This window comes from Siphateles boraxobius, unplaced genomic scaffold (genome assembly GCF_051911475.1).
Source record: "Siphateles boraxobius isolate OS27281-9 unplaced genomic scaffold, OSU_SipBor_1 41, whole genome shotgun sequence".
Lineage (NCBI taxonomy): Eukaryota > Metazoa > Chordata > Actinopteri > Cypriniformes > Leuciscidae > Siphateles > Siphateles boraxobius.
Genome location: NW_027509042.1, coordinates 1,945,876 through 1,969,225, shown reverse-complemented (window position 1 = coordinate 1,969,225; position 23,350 = coordinate 1,945,876). Strand labels below are relative to the sequence as shown.

At 37.2% G+C, this 23,350-nt stretch overlaps 1 protein-coding gene across 12 annotated transcripts in view; it reads right to left on the bottom strand.

The window, feature by feature from the left end:
• Nucleotides 1-23,350, bottom strand: part of slc12a5a (solute carrier family 12 member 5a) — a 184,454-nt gene that overhangs the window by 29,351 nt on the left and 131,753 nt on the right. For all 12 annotated transcript variants that reach the window (XR_013192932.1, XR_013192931.1, XR_013192934.1 and 9 more), the window contains exons 4-6: nucleotides 16,996-17,142; nucleotides 3,823-3,877; nucleotides 3,247-3,377 (exon numbers count right to left, since the gene is read on the bottom strand). Coding sequence is in view for 8 of the 12 variants with exons in the window: in XM_077197685.1 (XP_077053800.1) it covers nucleotides 3,247-3,377; nucleotides 3,823-3,877; nucleotides 16,996-17,142 (333 nt within the window). In the remaining 4 variants the exon portion in view is untranslated. The remainder of the gene's footprint in view (nucleotides 1-3,246; nucleotides 3,378-3,822; nucleotides 3,878-16,995; nucleotides 17,143-23,350) is intronic.

The following is a 23,350-nucleotide window of genomic DNA, read 5'->3' as shown; positions in this document are numbered from 1 at the left end:
ACAAAAGAAGAGAGATGAGAGTGATTCACAATGACACAGGCGGTAAAACAGACTAGCGTGAGTTCAGTTCTACAAGCGCTAATTGAACTAGTCAAGCATAGAATTAATACTGCAAATGGCCCGCCATTAGTCCTTATTAGAGGCCTGACCTAAATTATATTTAAAGCCGTAAACCTTTGGGTGCATATGTTCTGTTTCACGTCTCTAAGCACAATATATTGGATTGTTCATTAAACTATTTCATACTTTTACCCTTATAAATAAAAAGGATAAAAATGAGTAATTATTGAGAATCTTAAGAAATCTTAAGAAATCTTAAGAACCCCCCCCCCCCCCCCCCCCCAATTGCCAATGTCAATTGTCATGACATAATATAATAGTGAAAAAAAAAAAAATTCAGGTGACCCAGACATAATTTTATAAGATTTGCCCATTTTATGCCATTAAATAAATGCAGGGACGCTACTGGAAAACTGGAGTTCAAAAGCCTATGTTTGTTAAAACAATATATTAAAGATATTCATTATATTTAGAAGCACACACACACACACACACACATATATATATATATATATATATATGCATATACATTTTTATGTTTCAGAATCATCCATGATTCATATTACAATTACAATATTATCTTTTTTTTTGTCAATAGAGATTGTGTCCCTTGTGGATTATCTTTACAGATTGCGTTATCTGCATGTAGGAAGTGACGGCACTGCAAATAAGCTTTGTTAAATTGATGAAACACACTCACACACACACACACACACACCACACACACACACACACACACACACACACACACACACACACACACACACACACACACACACACACACACAAACACACACACACACACACAAACACACACACACACACACACACACACACACACACACACACACACACACACACACACACACACACACACACACACACACACACACACACACACACACACACACACACACACTGAGCAGCTAGTCTCTATGGTGACCTGTTCATTTTAATAATATCTGTCGGGTTACAGAATACAGCTTTATTCGGCTCGCTTCAGACATCTGTGTCTTTCGCCGTAGTCTGGATAAAACACTCTCTGGAATCAGCCGTGGACCCGTGGATGTCAAGCATGGACAAGATTTTCCACGGACAATGGGAGCTAAGCCTATGTTCCTCTGGAAGAAAGAATTAACCCAGAAGTGAGATAGACTCGAGCCACCGACGAGTAATGTGAAAGAAAATACACGAGCAGCCGAGAACACGTGTGTTAAAACGCGAGACCAGCGAGGCTCTGAGGACACGCTAGCGCTCATCAGCGGAGCAATTAAACGCAGAGTCTGCATAATTACTTAATTACTTGCTCGAAGAGGAGGGAGGGAAAGCAGGATGAGAGATAGAGAGATAAAACGAAAGAGTGATGAACAACAACAAATGAAATAAACTTAAAACGTAAAAATAAATTTAAAAAATGCATGATTTGAGTGTCTACTAAAATGTCTTCATCTGGTCTTTCGCTGCCAATGATATCCCACAATCCTGTGCGTGTATTTCATTGGTTGATTTAAAGTATAAAAGGCACTTATGACAAAATAGTTTTCTGATACAATTGTGCCTCATGTCATTCCAAATCCGTACGACTTTATTTCTCTCATGGAGTTAAAAAGGAGAAGTTTAGCAGAATGTCCAGGCTGCACAAAATAATGCAACACAACTTTAACTTTGACGCTTTAAAAAGTTCATAAAGAGATTGTAAAACTAATCCATATGAATTGAGCAGTTTAGTCCAAATTTTCTGAAGAGACTCGATCACTTTATATGATGAACAGATTGAATTTAGGCTTTTATTCACATTTAAACACTCATCAACTCCCATCAGTTGTGGTAAACGGAAGCTCAAGCATGTTCACTGAACGTGGGAGAACCAATGAGGTTCATTCTCCTGTTACGCATCACGTTTGAGCTTCAGAAAGAACCAATGAGGTTCATTCAAGTGTTACGCATCACGTTTGAGCTTCAGCAAGAACCAATGAGGTTTGTTCTTGAGTGTCAAGCAGGTTCGGTTGAGCTTCTGTTTATGTTCGCTCATCAATGTTTATATGTGAATAAAACCTAAATTCAATCTGTTCATCATATAAAGCGATCGAGTCTCTTCAGAAAATTTGGACTAAACCACTCAATTCATATGGATTAGTTTTACAATCTTTTTATAAAATAAAAATACAAAAATCACTCAGATTTCATAAAAAAAATCTTCATTTGTTTTCCGAAAATGAACAAAAGTCATATGGGTTTGGAACGACATGAGGGTGAGTAAATGATAACAGAATTTTTCTCATTCATTTTTGGGTGAACTATCCCTTTAAATAATTTCTGCCCAATTCATACGCAGAAATAAAGGGGCGGGGCCTGGTTGAGTTGGTTAGTAGTCTGTTGAAACGGGCAGTTATGGTAAGGGGCGGGACATTTCCCAAACACGCTTAAAGTGCTTGACCAATCAGAAAACACTGCTCCAGCCGACCAATCAGAGCACATTGTGCTTTTCAGAAGGAGGAGCTTCATAGAGACAGGAACTAAACAGAGCGTTACTGACAGACTGTGAAGAGAGGAGCCGCAACAATGGAAAATAATGAAAATTAAAGCATGAAAACTTGTTCTAGTAGAGCCCAAAAACAAGACTTTGTAAATGGCCATAATAGGTCCTCTTTAAGGCCCTGTCCACACGGAAACGCGTTTAGCTGAATACGTACAAATTTTGTATCGTATTGGCGTTTCGTCCAGACGGATCTGGCGTTTTGGGACACTGAAACCGCAATTTTTTTAAAACGGGTCCCAGAGTGGATAAATCTCAAAACGACACCCTTGCGTTTTGATGTGTACGGCCAATCCGTACATTTTGTGAAACGGTGATGTCATCACACCACGTGTCAGCATTAGTCATGTTGGGTTCGTATAGAGCGCGCAAGGTTATGCGCATGCTCCAAGTCTTCTTCTCCTTGTTTAGTGTATCTCTGTGGCAGAATTACAGCGCCACATACTGGTGTGGCATGTATACCACATCGTTTTCAGTCGGTTTCAGTAGTTTCGTGTGTGCGCATATATTTCTTGAGTCGACTGCGTGTTTACGAAAAAAAAAAAAATTTAGAACGAGGAAAAAAAAAAGATCGCATAGGGAAAGCTGTGGCTTCTAGTGGATGTGGCCTAAGACACAGACACATAAAACACACAGGCTGTTGATCTCACCAGCAGAATCTCGATGCAGCCCAGGATGTACATGGCTCCAGCGTAGGTGGTGCCCAAGTAAAAGCAGATTCCTACAGCTCCACCAAACTCAGGGCCCAGAGAACGAGAGATCATGTAGTAGGAGCCGCCAGCTATTAAAAACAGATGCATGATCACAAACAAAAAACCCTCTTAGGAAACGATATTATAGGATATCAACAAAGCATTCTGGCGTTGACAGCTCTGAAAAATAGCTCAATACAACCAACAATTACAACTTCCTGTTTCTTGGGAAATATTAAGCATGCTTATCGAGAGGCTTTTAGCACTATAGGGATAATAGCAGCCTATCACTGATGAACAACGGATGGGGAACCAAACCTGGCAATTTCACCTCACCTCTGCACTCCTCCAATCAGGAGATTAGATCAAGGGGGTCATTAGGACAGGCCACGCTCATCGAATTATGAATACATAAATATAGCTTTGAGGATTTTGCTGTCTGGTCATTGCTCGAGTTGTTGTTGCTACGGTGACCGCTTCCTGTTTCCAAGGCGACCCACATGCACATGTTAAGCTCGAGCAGGGATAGCTTACCTGGCACTACGCCGTTTGTGGCGATGGCACTCATGGATATAGCAGTGAGCATCGTCTAGAATAAAACACACAGAAGGACAGAAAAGCACTGTTGATTAGTTGATATTAAAACAGATAAAAAAAGAACCATAACGCCAGGATGCTACATCATATAACAACAACAACACCAAACACCAACAAGGATATGATTCTGATACAACAAAATGATGCAATGCATCATCATTTCTGAAATTTGTACACGATTCAGTGTAATGTGATCTAAATATTAATACATTTTGAGATTGTGTAAAAACTGACAAGAAATGATTGAGCTGAGATAGTGTCCTAACCTGTAAAAACAAACAAACATTCTGATTCATGAGCAAATGATTCATATGAACTGGTTCTGTTAAGTGAATCATTCAAAAAGACTCACAGAAGTTTGACTCAGTTTGATGAATCCTTCAATGAATGGTTAATCAACATCTCTGAACTGTAGTTTATTATTATGGAATAAGACAAAATGATAGATAGAATGACATAGATAAAACGATAGAGAGATAGATAGAGACAAACAGACAGACTATAGACAGATAGACAGACAGATAGTCTATAGATAGACAAATAGATAGATAGATAGATAGATAGATAGATAGATAGATAGACAGCCAGACTATAGATAGATGATAGATAGACAGACAGACAGACAGACTATAGATAGATAGATAGATAGATAGATGATAGACAGACAGACAGACTATAGATAGATAGATAGATAGATGATAGATAGACAGACAGACAGACAGACTAAAGATAGACAGACAGAGAGACAGACTATAGATAGACAGACAGACTATAGATAGACAGACAGACTATAGACAGACAGACAGACAGACAGTCTAAAGATAGACAGACAGAGAGACAGACAGACTATAGATAGACAGACAGACTATGGCTAGACAGACAAACAATAGATAGACAGACAGACAGTCAGACAGACAGACTATAGAAAGACAGACAGTCAGACAGACAGACTATAGATAGACAGACAGACAGACTATAGAAAGACAGACAGACAGACAGACAGACTATAGACAGACAGACTATAGATAGACAGATAGATAGACAGACAGACAGACTATAGATAGACAGACTATAGATAGACAGATAGATAGACAGACAGACTATAGATAGACAGACAGACTATAGATAGACATACAGACTATAGAAAGAGATAGACAGACAGACAGACAGACAGACAGACAGACTATAGATAGATAGATAGTAACGCAGGAGTCTTCTGTGAAAAGGAGGAAGGTGTTTAGTATTGATGGATAGTTGTGTCAGATCACCTTGATTAAAGCAATTTAGTAGAACTGAAAGTACCAGAATAAATCTGATCTCGTTTGAAACCTCTTCTGTCTCCTTTACGCTGCACTGCAATTGTAAAACGTCCTGGAGATTATAGCCGTCGTTAAATCAGCATCGAACTGTCTCCAAAAATGCAAATGTGTCTATTTTGGAAGAAAAGGGTACAAGCTGATGCTGTCAGACTGAGAGGAAAACAGCAGGACTCTGATGCTTCTTTAGAAAGTGACACAGAACATACAGACAGAAACAATGAGTGTTTGAATCGATAGAGAGAGAGTGAGAGTGAGAGAGAGAGAGAGAGAGAGAGAGAGAGAGATATTACTTCAATTGCTAGGTGGAAGAATCATTTCAGATGAACCTGCTTCTTTTGTTCATCATTATTTGCCTGAAAACATCATTGAACCATTTTAAAATCACTATAACACATGATGTCTCGTAGCTGATTGTTTTATTGAAAATGTGTGAACATACGGCTCTGATCTGAGCTGCTCTTCACATTCATTCATAGCTCTATACTCTTACTGTATACCAATAATGCTCTCATTTTTGTATTTCTTTAAATTAATTTTAGACAAATTTGATACTTGAATGAAAAATAAATGATTCATGAGCAAATGATTAATATGAACTGGTTCTGTTAAGTGAATCATTCAAAAAGACTCACAGAAGTTTGACTCAGTTTGATGAATCCTTTAATGAATGGTTAATCAACATCTCTGAACTGTAGTTTATTATTATGGAACAAGACAAAATGATAGACAGAATGACAGATAGATAAAACGATAGAGAGAGAGAGAGAGATAGATAGATAGGCAAACAGACTATAGATAGATAGATAGATGATAGATAGATGAAAGATAGATAGATGATAGATAGACAGACAGACATACTATAGATAGATAGATAGATAAATTATATATATACAGACAGACAGAGAGACAGACAGACTATAGATAGATAGATGATAGATAGATAGATAGATAGATAGATAGATGATAGATAGATAGACAGACAGACAGACTATAGATAGATAGATAGATAGATGATAGATAGATCGATAGACAGACAGGCACAGATTATAGATAGATAAATAGATAGACTGACGGACAGATTATAGATAGATAGATAGATAGATAGACAGACAGACAGACTACAGACAGACAGACAGACAGACTATAGATAGATAGATGATAGATAGATAGATGATAGATTGATGGACAGATTATAGATAGATAAATAGGCAGACAGACAGACAGACTATAGATAGATAGATGATAGATAGATAGATAGACAAACAGACAGACTATAGACACACAGACAGACTATAGACAAACAGACAGAGAGACAGTCTATAGATACATAGATGATAGATAGATAGATGATAGATAGATAGACAGACAGACTATAGATAGATAGATGATAGATAGACTATATATATAGACTATATATAGACAGACAGACTATAGATAGACAGACAGACGGACAGACTATAGACAGACAGACAGACAGACAGACAGACAGACAGACAGACAGACAGACAGACAGACAGACAGACAGACAGACAGACAGACAGACAGACAGACAGACAGACAGACAGACAGACAGACTATAGAAAGACTGTGATTAAGGAAATTAAGATATGGACTGAGGACTGTATGTAGGAGATGAAATGTGAGCTGGAGACTACTGACTGGTTATTTCTTAACTCATGTGACACACCGCATGAACAAATTGACACTTTTACATCCTATTTGCTGTTTAATGAAAGTAAAATCACTCGAACTAAAATTGTTAGAATATTTCCTAATAACAATTGGTGGATGTCTAGTGATCTCAAGGAAAGTATTCGATAAAAAATAACAGCTTTTAAAAATGGTAATATCGAGTTACTCAAGAAAAAAAGAAGCGAATTAAGATCGAAACTGAGTAAAGCAAAAATAGAATATAAGGATAAAGTTGAATGTCATTATTTCTCAGGAAATGCTAAGAAAGCATGGGAAGGTTTAAATGTGATGATGGGTCGGGAAACTAAGCAAAACTGTATACCCCTGTCACACTCCTCTCCATCTTTTGCAAATGATCTAAATGTTTTTTTCAGTCGTTTTGACAAAAATGATTTTAGTGCTGAACAGTGTGTGTAGGTCCATTTCTGGATATGCCCCTATTACACTGAATTAACATGATATTATAGCCAGCCTGTCCAGTATTAAGCCCAAATCAGCCCCGGGGCCAGTTGGCCCGAGAGGGAGAGTTTTAAAAGAAAATGTCACGGAAACTAAAAGGTATTGTGCTGAAGTTATTCCAGTACTTGCTTAATTCCTTAACAATTCCCAAATTATGGAAAATGTCCTATATTGTGCCTATTCCGAAAAAACCTGGAGCCACTGAACTAAAAGATTTTAGGCCCATTGCCCTTACTTCCATCTTAGGAAAATGTTTTGAGAGAGTTATAAGCAAACATATTACAGCATCAGTTTCTAATAGTTAAGATCATCTCCACTTTGCTTACAAAAGTATGAGGGGAACCGATGATGCAACTGTTAGTATGTTTCACACCATGGCAAAGCATCAGTTTCTAATAGTTAAGATCATCTCCAGTTTGCTTACAAAAGTATGAGGGGAACCGATGATGCAACTGTTAGTATGTTTCACACCATGGCAAAGCATCTTCAAGCCCCCTCCCACCTAGCTAGGGCCCTGTTTATCGATTTTACATCTGCCTTCAACATCATGCAGATCCACACCCTGCTGCAGAGACTTATCGATATAGGAGTAAATGGTGGTATTATCCACCTTGTAAGGGACTTCCTCTCTGATCGCCCTCAACAGGTTCTGGTTAATAATACTCGGCCTGCCATCCTTGTGCTTAAAGGAGAACTCCGGGCAATTTTTAAGTTAATCTTGATCGTTATACCTTTGTGAGTACTGTCTATAGAAAAAAAAAAACGAACCGGATTGGTGCTTGCTACACGGAGCTGTTCCCGCAAATGCCCAGAGCTCCCCCTCAGCTAAAACGTCAGCTATGGGGGCATATACATAAAGAGTGTCTTTGTGCCTCTTAACAGATACAAAATGCAATTAAAATGTCTGTCCAACATGAACAGGGCCCTTACATGTGAACAAGATGCGTTTAGCAACAACCATTGTTTAAATTAACCTAAATAGTGTTTTAGACGGCTAGCTGTAGTCTCGCGCTGAAGTCCCGAGGGAACTCAGTTGTAGCCAAAGGTAAATAGTAGTGATGGGAAGTCCGGTTCTTTTCCGCGAACCGGTTCTTTCGGACAGTTCGTTTCAATGAACCGGTTCAAGAAATGGTTCGCGTTTGTGCCGTTCCGAATTAGCAACAGAATTCGAAAATAAAAGAACTTATTTTCATCGTCTTCCTTTCCATGACCTCGAGAGTCTGCAGTTGTGTCTAGTTGTACTACAACTTGATTCGCAAACTCCCATACAAGTACTACGCGCTAAAGATTACCGCATTTGCAGCGAACACTTTGACAAGGATGACTACACAGACACAACACAGCGGGGCCGGTTGAAGAAAAAAGTGATTCCATGGACGAAGACGTGTGCAACCACTGTGGAGGTAATGTAAACTTTATTTATCCTTCCATTTTGGCGCTATGTTGTGTCTGTGTAGTCATCCTTGAACGACACAAAAGCGAACCATTTCTTCTTCACCTACACACACTGCTATTTACCTTTGGCTACAACTGAGTTACCATGGGACTTCAGCGCGAGACTACAGCTAGTCGTCTAAAACACTATTTAGGTGAATTTAAACAATGCCTAAGTTGCTAAACGCGTCTTGTTCACATGTAAGGGCCCTGTTCATGTTGGACAGGCATTTTAATTACATTTTGTGTCTGTTAAGAGGCACAAAGACACTCTTTATGTATATGCCCCCATAACTGCCGTTTTAGCTGAGTGGGAGCTCTGGGCATTTGCGGGAACAGCTCCGTGTTGCAATCACCAATCTGGTTAATTTTTTTTTCTATAGACAGTACTCACAAAGGTATAACGATCAAGATTAACTTAAAAATTGCCCGGAGTTCTCCTTTAATACTGGCGCCCCTCAAGGGACTATTCTTTCCCCATTACTCTTCTCCATTTATGCAAACGAATTCCAATTAGATTGGGAACATTTTCATTTGTTTAAGTATGCAGATGATATGGCCCTGGTTGCTTTATTAAAGAGGGGGGACATAGTTGGAGAGGAAGTATATAGAGCACATGTGTCATCTCTCCAGAAATGGTGTGATGAATGTTCCTTAGAGATAAATGTAACAAAGACAAAGGAACTTGTCTTTCATGAAAAGGACCCTGTGCAGCCCCTTATAATTAGGGGACAAATAGTAGAGGCAGTAGAAAAGTTCAAATACCTTGGTAAATATATTGATTCTAATCTAAATTTTGGTGAAAATACAGATTATATTTTTAAAACCTGTAACCAATGTCTCCATCTACTGCGCAAGCTCAACTCCTTCAGTGTGAGCAAGCACATTATGGAAATAGTATATAAGAATCTGATAGAGAGTATTCTAACCTTTAACATGGCGATGTGGTATAGTAATTTAAACGAAAAAGGGAGAAATAAGCTGCAGAGAATAGTAAACCTCGCCTCAAAAATCATAGGGACAAGTCAGAAACAATTAAGTTCCATGTACGAGGAAGCTCTCAGGAAAAAAGCTTTTGGAATAGCAAACGATCCCTCTCATCCACTCAATAGGGAGTTTGAACTTCTTCCCTCTGCCAGATGTTACAAAGCACCTAGGGCAAATCGTAACATTTTTAAAAATTCTTTTATTCCTAATGCAATTCGGACGCTGAATAACACGCCCCGCTGATGTATTGTAACGTAATTGCTATTGCTGTGCTGCATTTTGCTCCAGAGATGTCTGTGTGTTAGTCCTTTTGTTCTGTTGTTTTTGTTGTTGTTGGTTTGATTGCTGTTTTTATGAGACCGAAGGCAAATTTCTACATTGTGGACAATAAAATAAAATGAATGAATGAATGAATAGATAGATAGATAGTAACGCAGGAGTCTTCTGTGAAAAGGAGGAAGGTGTTTAGTATTGATGGATAGTTGTGTCAGATCACCTTGATTAAAGCAATTTAGTAGAACTGAAAGTACCAGAATAAATCTGATCTCGTTTGAAACCTCTTCTGTCTCCTTTACGCTGCACTGCAATTGTAAAACGTCCTGGAGATTATAGCCGTCGTTAAATCAGCATCGAACGGTCTCCAAAAATGCAAATTTGTCTATTTTGGAAGAAAAGGGTACAAGCTGATGCTGTCAGACTGAGAGGAAAACAGCAGGACTCTGATGCTTCTTTAGAAAGTGACACAGAACATACAGACAGAAACAATGAGTGTTTGAATCGATAGAGAAAGAGAGAGAGAGAGAGAGAGAGAGAGAGAGAGAGAGAGAGAGAGAGAGAGAGAGATATTACTTCAATTGAAGAATCATTTCAGATGAACCTGCTTCTTTTGTTCATCATTATTTGCCTGAAAACATCATTGAACCATTTTAAAATCACTATAACACATCATGTCTCGTAGCTGATTGTTTTATTGAAAATGTGTGAACATACGGCTCTGATCTGAGCTGCTCTTCACATTCATTCATAGCTCTATACTCTTACTGTATACCAATAATGCTCTCATTTTAGTATTTCTTTAAATTAATTTTAGACAAATTTGATACTCGAATAACACATAAATGAGAACTTCATGAGCTATGACAGTGCAACCTTTGAGCAAAACATTTTTCGATTGTAGCTGCAGTTCATTAGGCTTTAATCAGTGTATAATCAGCAGTTTTCTTTTTTCTTAACTGAGACTCATGTGAGATCTGGTCCATTTCCACCCACACAAACACAAGTCCAATGGCAATTCAGAAACACTCTTCATATCATCACAGGACTCCATATGCTAATCACATGCTGGTTGCAGCTTCTGATTGGACGATGCAGGGCACCGGCTGTTTGTACCAGTTTTCCCAGCCAATCACGCCATCTGCCTTCAGCGGAGTGAGCCAATAATACGGAAACAGATATTATGACAACCAACCCAAAGATGTAGGGGAAATAACAGTGGATGCAAATAGAATAATGATAGAATAGTGTGATGACAAAGCTGAATTTTCAGCATCATTACTCCAGTCTTAAGTGTCACATGATCCTTCAGAAATCATTCTAACATGATAATTAGCATATATATTAAATATAAATCTTTTGGAACATTATAAAATATTTACTCGTACTTTTGATTAATTTGATGCATCCTAGTATAAATATAAAAGTATTAATTACTTATCCACCTCCACAAACAGAGAAAGAAATCTTACTGAGCCCAAACTATTGAACGCTAGTGTATATAAGCTCAAATGATTTATTTGTCAGTAAGTATCTTAATTCAAGGTATGCGTCTCCTCACTGTTACTCAGCAACAGAGTGCCGGCGATATTTGGGCCCCTAGAGAGGATACATTTACATAATCAAATGACACATCAGAAACTGAATTTAATACAGCCAAGCTCAGGAGAACTGCAGTAAATGGAGGAGAAAAAGTGCAACTTCCATTTGCACAATGATCTGATCTCGAGCAACATGCAAGCTCATAATGGTATATTTATAATCAACATTTCTCTTGCTTTGCCTGCCATATTGGAGCTTGAGCAATGCATTCTGGGATTGACTTCTCTGCGAATGATATGTCATTCGGCCAATTCTCGTTGTCTCTGATTTAAGTGTTGATTTAATTACATCATCACCGAATACACAACACACACACACAAGTGAAAACAATACATATTCATGTATTAATATATTCCTATGAATAATCTGATTATTCAACAGAATCTTTCCTGGGTGTCTCAACCCATAAATAACCGAAGCGCTGTCTGTCATCCGCCAGTCAATGTTTCTGCGCCTGCCCACTATTTGAAAGTGGATCAACGCTTTTGCTTGTGTCCTTTAATGATTCATTACTGCATTTCTAATGTCTTCAGTCTGTCTTAGAGAGGCGAGCGTCTCCATCTCTGTGATGTATGAAAGAATCAGCGCTCTCTCCTCCTCTCCATCTGTTGCCATGAGAGACCGAACGCAATGAAAAGCAAGCGATGGGCGTCTGGCAATGAGCTGGTAATTTCAGATGACACTGATAGCGTCTCGCTACTTCTAAATATGATGCATGTATACACTCATTCAAAAACCACAGGCGGATGTTGAGGTGACGCTCACACCACCCTGATGGTGCAGACGGCCAGATAAATCATACATGCACATTTTCCTTGGAAAGTCATTGAGATGCTCCGGTTGAAGACAGGCAAAAGTCATCAAGACAGTCTCGCATGGAAATGTTTTCATACACACCTGCAGAACATCTCTCACATGCCGTTTTCACCTCGTTTTGAAGGTGAATTATCTTTGAATGTCTCTGGTGCCTGTGGTTTTTCACATAATTTGCTTGGATTTTAAATAAGAAAACCTCAGATTTTAATGTATGCATTAAATTAATGTTACTGTCCATTTACCTGCCTGTTGCCTATAATGCCTTTCAGCAAGTTATATCACAGAGGGTGAATCTCACTAAATCATGTCCCAATGCACCCCAACATCAAAAGAAGTGGAACCATCATTAACGAAAACTGGTAAAAACATTTTGTTAATTGAAAAAAAGATGAAATAATATATTAGATGAAAAATGTTTCAAAAAATGCCTACTGAAATAAGCTGAAGAATTAAAATCACTATAACTGAACTAATGATAAAAACGATGTATTTAGAAATATAAAAATAAGAATGGCAAACAAAATTACTAAAAAATAAACTAATTAAACTAAAAACTGAAAATATAAAATAAAAGCAAATATTTTATCAAACTAAAACCAAAAATATGAATAAAAGAAAGTAACTAATTTATTACTATATAAATTTGGTTCTGCATAACAAAAACAAAGCCTAATTTTAAGACCATTAAGATGTTTTGAAATGACATTTTCATGAAAATGAAGACATTTTTAAGAAAATGGTGAAAATAATAGCGACTGCATTATTTAATTTGTGATTTAATTATTTAAATAGAGATTATATTATTACATTTGGAATGTGTATGTATACATCATGCTAGCATTGTTTTTTTGTTTTTTTTACTTTCATTTGATAATCTATTGAAAGCCCTGAGAATAATAGAAAGCCTCAAAAGTAAAACATCTGGACATCTGCAATGAAAACTGGGAGCAAAATGTGTGTAATTGTTATGAAAATAAAGCAATGCAAATGAATAGTCCTAAAAATATCTGCTCATATTATTGTTTTATCTGTGCTTTCTTATTCTGTGTCCTTCAAACATGTGATCCGAACATACTTGAGGCAGTCAAATCCTTCAAAACAAGGCTTAAAACATCACTAGAGCAACTAGACAGACACCAGAAAAGAAAGATGGCCTTTCAGACGGCTTATAGACATCATCAGGAAACACTGTTCATGTCAGCACACACAGTGTGTACACCTAAAAACCCAGCAGCTTCTCTATGTTTAGCATAACCTGTTGCTGGACGGCATCGAGGCGAGCTGCTTTTAGCTTCAGTGTTTTTCTCTGAAAGCGCCAGAATGCTTTTTAAATGAATTAAACTCCAACTAGTGACAGAAGAGCTTTTCTACAAATGGCGGGAGAGGTTTTCCTGATGGATCCAAACTGGTAGATGCTGCTTTCTTTATAGGGATAAAAACAAGTTACCATTTTCTTAATAGCATGTGCATGATGCATTAAAGCAACACTATGTCGTTTTTGCGGTTTTTGCTCTCGGGTCCCCCTACAGTTGGGAAACAGTATTATCTTCTACTACTGTCGTAAAATCTGTCATGGTTACACCAGGCGATACACGTGTGCATTTGTTAACAAGCCGATACTGTCTTGAGTTCTCGCGGGCAGACTACCAGCGTTGCGTGTGAAATGTCTTCATCCCAGGTACATTGGCATATATATTTCAGCATGTCATATGAATATAATTTCATGGGTTTTATTTTTTTCAAACGTCAAAAGATCGCGTAGCTCACGTTTACAAGACAGCGTCATTAGGCTATAGTAGCCTATTGTCTACTGTTTTACATAACGGATATGCTAATTCAATTCAATGTTTGTGTGGTAGGTAATAGCCATATATCGTCAATATTATAATATCAAGCTACCATAGATGAATCTGCAAATTTGAACATCGATTTGCATTATAGCCAGAGGCAAGACACTTTCACCAGAAAAATAAATACACAAACATATCAGCCTGCAGACATTAGGAAAGTTATCCTGAAAGATTATTTATTATAACCATCGTAAACTAGCATGTTAGTGTAGCTACCAGATTGATAATTCGCTACTCTACTAGCATTACTTGATTCATGAAGATAAATGGAGAACCAGATAGATTCCGTAAAATGGCCAGGCCATGTTATTCAGCCTTTTACATTTCGCGCGATAGTCATCTCCCTGATTTAATTATAAATGTATAAACACTTTACAGATGACTGACTGCTGCGCTTGTGACAGGGTGCATGTTACTGAAAGAACGAGCAGAGAGAGCCGGTCGCGCGCGCACACTCTCACCGTCTTCAAACTGTCTTGCTCTCCCTCGTCCGGGCTTTTAATTTGTCACTCTCCCTTTTTCTTCTTTTAGTCTCCTCTGACAAAACCTTTGCCTTCTTCCTTTTAGTTGTTGCTTCGGTCATGACAACAACATACAGACGGGTATCAAACGCTAGTTGTGCTCTCACGTCAGAATCCGAGGAAGTGGGGGAAGTGACGTATGCCGTAAAGCAGTCGAATTTTGTAGTTTTTTTTGTGCTCGGGTTCCTACCCGAAACCCGATGTTACATAGTGCCAGTAAAAGCGATACAGACACTGTCAGGCTATGGCAGACGTGTCATTCAACCTATTGTAAGTCGATGTACCATCACAAGGGTCTTGGAAATATATAATGAAGGTTGAAAAACTACATAGTGTTACTTTAAAACCATAAATGCAGATTAAACAGAAGTACGCTTCAGCACCTGCGATTTTTCGATTTTAAAAATTCTTCAGACTGACCAAATAATAATTTTAAGGTCATTGACCACAGTTAGTAATCTGCTAGCTGAGCATATATTGGCAATTCTAATGCAGTTCACACTTCGAGAGAAGTTTTGTAGTATGCAATCCCAGAGCATGTCTATGTGCAAGAGAGAGAAAGAGAGATGAGAAAGAAATGAATGAGACTCCTGAGCTCATGATAAAAATAGCACTTCCACGGGCGCTGGAGAATCTAGGTTGCACACGCAAACATAAAAATCACATACTAATGAGCAATCACACTGAAGTGAAACACACATATGAGCAGATGAATGCACACACAGATGAAAGAGATGCATGTTAATCAGCGAGTCTTTGAGAATGTGGGACATGCAAATTCAGAATCATTGATAATGAACATCATATGTGGTCATGTGGCAGGATGATATCTTAGGATATGTCTACATTAATCTGGATACACTTGAAAACGGGATTCACGTTTCAGTGCACACTGAAACGCTGGAAAATGCTGAGGTCATCTTACTAAGTATGCGATAAACGTAATAAAAGCTCACGCTATTCTTCTCGCACTATCATTTTATTAGCAAAATATGTCACCACTAAATGGTGCATTTAATCGCTACTCCATCTGTGATCTAAAGCACAATTACCCCTACGTTTGCCACAGGAGTACTTTTTCTGTCATCTTTGCAGGAATGTAATCTAACAATGGTACAAAGTTTGTTTTTTTATTTTTTTAACTTTACAACATTGAACTGAATATTTAAAACAACAAAAAAAACTGTGCGATTCCAATTCTGCACTGTAAAAAGTGATCAGTTGACTTAACTTAAAAAAAATTATGAAACCCGTTGCCTTAAAATGATTAAGTAAATAAACTTCCTGCTTAATCGAAAAAAATTAAGTAATGTGGAACTGTCATGTTCACAACTAAGTTTATTTACTTAATAATTTCAAGGCAGCAAGTTTACTAGAAAAATTTAAGTAAGTGAACTGAACAGTTTTAACAGTGCTGCTTATTGATTCCTAGTTTCAATTCCAATCATAAAAATAAAAAAATTGATGTCAAACTTCATAGAAGCATAGAAATTTCAACCATTATTAAAGACAAGTAAACAGTCCGTATTAAAAGGGACATTGTGTAGGAATTTCTCCCATCTAGCAGTGAAATTGTATTTTGCATTCAAACGAATTGTGCACTCCAGCGCCTCGCTTTTTCAAATGCGTATTGCATCTACAGTAGCCGTTATGTACCAAAAGCTATGACACTTCGTTGAGTTTTCCTTCGGGTGAACAGGTTTGTTATTTCAAACAAACTGCAACTTGACACAACGAACAAACGAATGTTACAGTATGAATAATAACAGTGCAATGCAGCTTTTTAAACTGGCTCTGCTCCTCCGTTTCTGCTGCTTTCAGTCACGTGACGCTGGCTCTGAACGAAAACGCGTTGTGGAAATGCGTTGGCCTAGTACTTTTTGTCCCTCTCTGCTATTTTAGTTTTTCAAGATGGCGGAACGACATGGAAGCCTCCGTGGACCTACCCGTCACATGTATATAAAGATAATAAATTCTTCGTTTACGAGGATAAGTCAGATAATTGGCAGAGGTATTTGTACACCATTGAGGACATATTTATGAATAAAAATATTGATTTTAGATAATAAAATACCTAAAAAACTACACATTGTCCCTTTAAAATAAGAACAAATAAACAGATTAGCAATCGCACATATTGCATGGTGTGTAACTCACCGTAGAGCAGCACATGAGGACGATGATGAAGGACTCAATGACCCCGCCAATGCCCACCATCCAGGTCATCCTGAGGAACAGAATCACACCCAGGATGTTCTGCAGGCAGGGCATGTAAACGCCCATGAGCGTGCCCATCCGCGGAGCCTGGCAACACACAAACACACAAGCTAACAGCAGGCTATTACACCAACAACCTCAAGATCGGATTACATCTCATCAGTTTCATGCTTCCATTTTGTTGTTCAGCAACCATAACACATGTTCTAATCTCTCGACTGTAAAAACAATAATGCAAATGTTGATGTTGTGAAAGAGAAAGAGAGAGAGAGAGAGAAATATATAATGAATCCATGGAAAAGCTGGAAATATCATGGAAAGTTCAAATTGATTTGCAAGACAAGATAATAGTAATTCAAAATAATGAAATAAAGAAGTCACAGACATGTATATAGTCTGAGTATATATCAGGCTCTTATTTAATGGGCTAGTAATGGCTTGATAAAATTGCAATCTTGATAAAAAACATTTTTTAAAAAAATCGTCATCCCGTAATCACAAATTATGGAAATTGGTCATTCCATGTCAAATCAACCAAATTTCAAACTTCCCCGAATCAATTTTTTGATTTCGTTAATATTTTTTTCAGAAGAAAGTCAAAACATAATAGTGATTTGTAGTGAAAAAATTAGTAGTGAGAAAAATTCTAGTTATAATATAGCAGAGAAGTTTAGAGCCTGTGATCAACAAGACTGTAAATGAAGAGATGACTCTCCCTTCTGAACATCCACTGTCATTGTGTTTGCTGTGTTCATTTCAAAGGCATTGCAAGGTAAGTAAGAGCCAATGTGTGTGTGTGGAGTGGCCGGTAATTACTAACACACAGTGAGTGAATGTCTGCTAGTTTGATCAATGGTGTGTGTGTGTGTGTGTGTGTGTGTGTGTGTGTGTGTGTGTGTGTGTGTGTGTGTGTGTGTGTGTGTGTCCATCAACACGGCATCCACTGAAATACGTCCCGTCCTCATTCAAGGACACTGTCAATAAAATGCAATTATTCCAGTGTCCAAAAAAGGGCAAACTCGGTTCACCAGGCTCAACAAATCCACAGAGGATGTAAGGTACAAGATGACCGCACTCACGCACACACAGCACACACACGCACGCACGCACACACGCACGCATACGGCTTGTCAAAGCACTTTTCAGTTCACACAGTTGATTAAATGTGATCTAATGGGTGTCTGAGAGTCTCACGTGACACACCCTGAAAACATGTGCTGAATAACAGCGTTCACTCACTCACTCACTCACTCACTCACTCACTCACTCACTCACTCACTCACTCACTCACTCACTCACTTTATTATAACTTTGATAAGAACTAGATTCTTAGACTTTTGCTATGGGGTTGCTGAGGTGTTCTGATTGGTAGTTATCAGGTTGCTATGGAGTTGTTATGGTGTTCTGGGAGGTTGCTAGGTGGTTTCGTACTGTTTCCCTTCAAGTGATATTCTGGTCCCTAAATGTCCCTAAAAAGCAGCGTAAAAAAATATGAAGTTAAATAAATATTAAAAGACAATAAATATGTAATATCAAATAAATTTGATTGAAATAAATACATTTTGATTGAATTAAATAAGTAATACATAAATACATTTAATTAAAATAATAAATAAATAAACAAATAAATAAAGATCATTAGAAAACCCCAATCTGATTTAATGAAATAAATTCATTTGATTAAAATAAATAAATTGTCAAAAATTTAATTTGATTTATATAAATAAATAAACAATACATCTAACACTATTTAGGGAGTAGAAAAAAATAGATATAGTTGTACGACTGGAGAAACTGGAAGAAAAACTGGAAGATAAACTGGAAGAACTGGAAGAGAGGGCTACTCTGTGAGAAAACAAAGGAAATGAACATTTGAACTCTCTTGCTATATTACCATCCCCATTTTAAACGATCCCACTTGAGTTGATCATCTCCCAATTTACATATCATCCCTTCTCCCATCCCTACCTGAATTCACCCAAAAACCTATATGGTTTAATATGAACAATTATCATACAGTAGGCTATTATACATGTTTGATATCATTTGAAATGTCTCAGTGCGACTGGTACGTCGCACTGGTAAGTCTGGGACGGTGATTCATGCAAAGTCTCATTGTGAATTCATGTTTACTGTACATTTGAAAAGAGGTTTCTGCCTTGCTCTGAGTATTTAGGGAGATGCTGAAGAAGCTCAGGGCGATTCTGTAACTCAGATCAGCCTGTGATGAGTGCATCATGTCTTTTATAATCTCAGGTTCACATCTTTTCTCTTTATTCCAGTGCTTTTGATGTTTTGTGTTTATTATCTTTGAACTGCTTATGAAATTGGCATCATACATTTACCAGACATTTCATTTTCAATTTCATTCTGACTGACTCTGAAATTGTTTTCCCAAGTAGATTAAACGGATTTGTATTGAAGGGGGTGGATTAGAATCCACTGCTGCTTCAATGTATATGTAATGAGTGATTATAATTAAGGTATTAATCAATATTTTTCCTTCTAAATATCAAATGAGTTGAATGACTTCTCTGGAGATTTTACTTTGTTTATATAAGTTACCAGTGTGATTACTGAAATGTTCTTTTCTTGTATTCTTTAATGTCTGTATTTGATATATGAATGCAGTAACAGTACTTGCTTATTTAAACCAGCTTCCAGAAATGAAATAGGGACTTGTTTTGTGTTTAAGAAAGGTCTTCAATGTGTTAAAACATATAGGGGTCATTGAAGCCAATAGTTTACAGGGCCATTTCTTTGTTAAAGCCTTTCTTTCCAGTTAGACTAAAGTTTAGCTATCCTTGAGAGACAGAACGCATTATCTTGATGTTTTGAGAGGACTCTCCTGTTTATAGTTAGAGCCTGGCCAAATCCAACCTTGGAAAAGCTGTGTGTCTGTGTGTGTGTGTTAGTCTTCTTGGTTACAGGTTAAGGAACCACTGGCATTATTGGAGATTGACTGAGATGTTGTTCTGGACATGCTGGCGCCCAGCAACCCAAATCTGCGACCTGGAAGGTCACGACGTGCCTAACTTCAGCTGCATAATCGATGGAGATATGCTTCAGTCTATCTGTATATGTGTGGAAAATTACTGTGTTTATCTATTTCATAGCCAATGAGAATCATTCAACCTGTAAGCAATGACGTAGCTTAGACCTTGGAAATCGTATAACTGCTGTGATCTTTGTAACTGTAAGCGGGGCAGCCTACGAACTCCTGTGTGAGTCTTGAAGCTGACTTCTGCTGATGAAACTGTAAACTATCTCCAGTAAAACTTTTATTTTTATTTTTTATAATTCTGACTCCGGCCCTCATTCTTCATATCTGGTTCTGGGTCTTTGACTGTATACCCCTTACAGTGTGTTACTGCAAGTCTGCGTCAGATTAGTGACGACCATTTGGCACTAATTGAAGTGTACTTGGTTCGCAAAGACAAGAAGTGAATTTCCGTTTAGAACTGTAAAAATGCTGCTGACCAATCTAAATTTGGGTGTTTTACCTCTGTTTTAATGTAATGTTACTTTAGATAAGTGTACGTGGGAATGGCCAATCAAAAGCTATTATAAGAGGAGTAATGTTGGTCTACTTATATGAACGTGAGACCTGTGTTAAACAGAAAGCGTGAGGACCTCTGAGCGACATAGCAAACTAATATGAACGGGTATATAAGTAAAGAATTGAAAAGAATAATCAAATGTGCTGCTAAACTATTATATAAATGACCATTAACCAATTGACATTCTAACCTAAATCGAGGTTGTGATAAAATGGAGTCAGATAAGTTTAATTGGAACTAAATTACTTTGCCACGCGGGAAAGACAGAGACCTTCACCCGTTCTATCGGAAACCGCCATTGGACCGATTTAGACGGGCTTACACCCCTGATATAGTTTTTTGCATTTGAAAAAGAGCACTATAAATAAACAGATTTGTTTTATTAATCATAAAAAATCAATTATTATCAATATAGGTGATTAGCATTAATAATCAAAAAAGTACCTTAAAGGACCATATAAATACCGCTGTACATGAATATGGTCATTTTAAAGGTGATATTGTAGATATATGGACAGTCAACTGAATACTTTTTATCTGCTCTTTTACGCTGGCTTTGAATAAGACTCATCCAAATCAGAATCTAAAGCCAGAACTATATGTTTTATAAATTAGAGCTAATTACAGTAATTGTCGTTAACTGCTATATTTGGGAGACAATTTGATGTGCTGAAAGGAGCCAAGACTAAAAGAAAAGACACACACACACACACACACACACACACACACACACACACACACACACACACACACACACACACACACACACACACACACACACACACACACACACACACACACACACACACACACACACACACACACAGATCATCCATACGCTCAAAGCGACAGCAGATGGCAAACTGGGAAACAAGACTTTTAATTGAATTAACCTGAAATAAATAAGAAGGCCTGAATAATGCATGCCATTAAATTCAATATCACCCATGCAAATGTGCAATTCTGTGTGGGATAATTTAATTTCTGAAGCAAGGATTAATTTCAGTATTAATGTAATCTAATATAATGTGGCTTTATGCATCACGTCTAAATGACAGCAATAATTAAGTTCTATGATAAGGTCACGCATCTGTGGTTTACATCCAAGCGTTAAAAATTAGGCTTTCTATTAAGTCTGTAAATAATGCATAGCAACAATTTTTATAAATAACTTTGGTAACACTTTATTTTAAGGTGATACACGTTACTACAAACTATAGTAATAACAGTAAATTATGCATAATTACAAGTAACTAACCCTAAACCAGACCCTAACCGTAACTCTATAGTAAGTACATATCGATACATGTCGTGTTTTAATGTGTATCTACACCAAATATAAACAGTATATTGAACAAAGGCATGGAGAAAACAATGGCGTGTTCTAGATATGATTAATCTGGTTACTGTTCTCAGACAGACTCTGATCAACATCCACAGATACTTCAACAAACTACAAATCGAAGTGACTGTGGTTTGAAGCACATCTCTGGACCAATGAGATTCGCTCCACTTGAAGGAAACTCTAGCGCCCCCTTGAGGTTCGTTACAACAACAAGAACACATCAGGACGGCACTCGCAATGTGGCGGCCAGTAAAAACTATTTGGTTTTAAAAAATATTTTGAAAATATTTTTCAAACCTCAACTTAATATGAAGTACCACAAGCATAAATGATGATTTTGACTTCAACTTCTCAACTATTAAACTTGCTAAAAAAGGAAAGAAAAACATATTTAGGCAACCATTTAACAATACAAAAGTGCTTTTAAATTTCAAGACAAAAATAATGTAGATGTAAGTAGTTTTTTACTATTACATACTAATAGCATTGGGGTAATTTCTGTGAAGTCTACCTTTCTAATAATATGCAAATGTTGTCCATATCTAAAAAAGATGATGCTCTTCTCTGTTATTTATCTTTATATGGTAACACTTATTTTTAATAGAGTTTAAATATTTTTATTTATTTAATTTTCTGTGTTCATTTTAATTTTAGGTACAATTTTAGTAAATTTCCTGTGTTTTTGTCATTTAAAAAAAAAAAGTATATATTTTAGTACTTTAACTTAAATTAAAATGACAAATGTTGCATTGGCATTTTTTAGTGCTATCTGAACGATCAATCGCGATTAATCAAATCTAACATAAAAGTTTGTAAATACACATACAGTACTGGTCAAAAGTTTGGAAACATTACTATTTTTAATGTTTTTGACATAAAAAACACACTACCATTCAAAAGTTTGGGGTCAGTAATGTTTTCAGTAATGTTCAGACCTGAACCCCACTGAAAACATCTGGAATGTGATCAAGAGGAAGATGAATAGTCACAAGCAACCAAACTATTACTATTGTAGTTATTTCATTACTAAAATAGTAATTTCTCGCTAGCTATACATCAGAAGTGGAACGCATACATTTACACACAAAACTGACCACAGCTTTCAGATGCCATCTTTATTTTTTAGCTCAACTGTCACAGAATGAAAAGCACAGGATTGTGGGAAAAGGCAGCGAAGGACACATCTATGGCGTAGGGTGACCACCATCAAACAAACCAAATGTGGGACGATTATAAGTTTGTGTGGGACAATGTGGGACATGTAACCAACACTAAAACATAACCTGAAACTGTTATATAATGTTTATCTAACTTAATAAAAACATTTGTATTCTGCCTTTCAGCTGATAAAAATACTTTGTTCTTTAGTCCCTTCCAGAAAACAGCATTA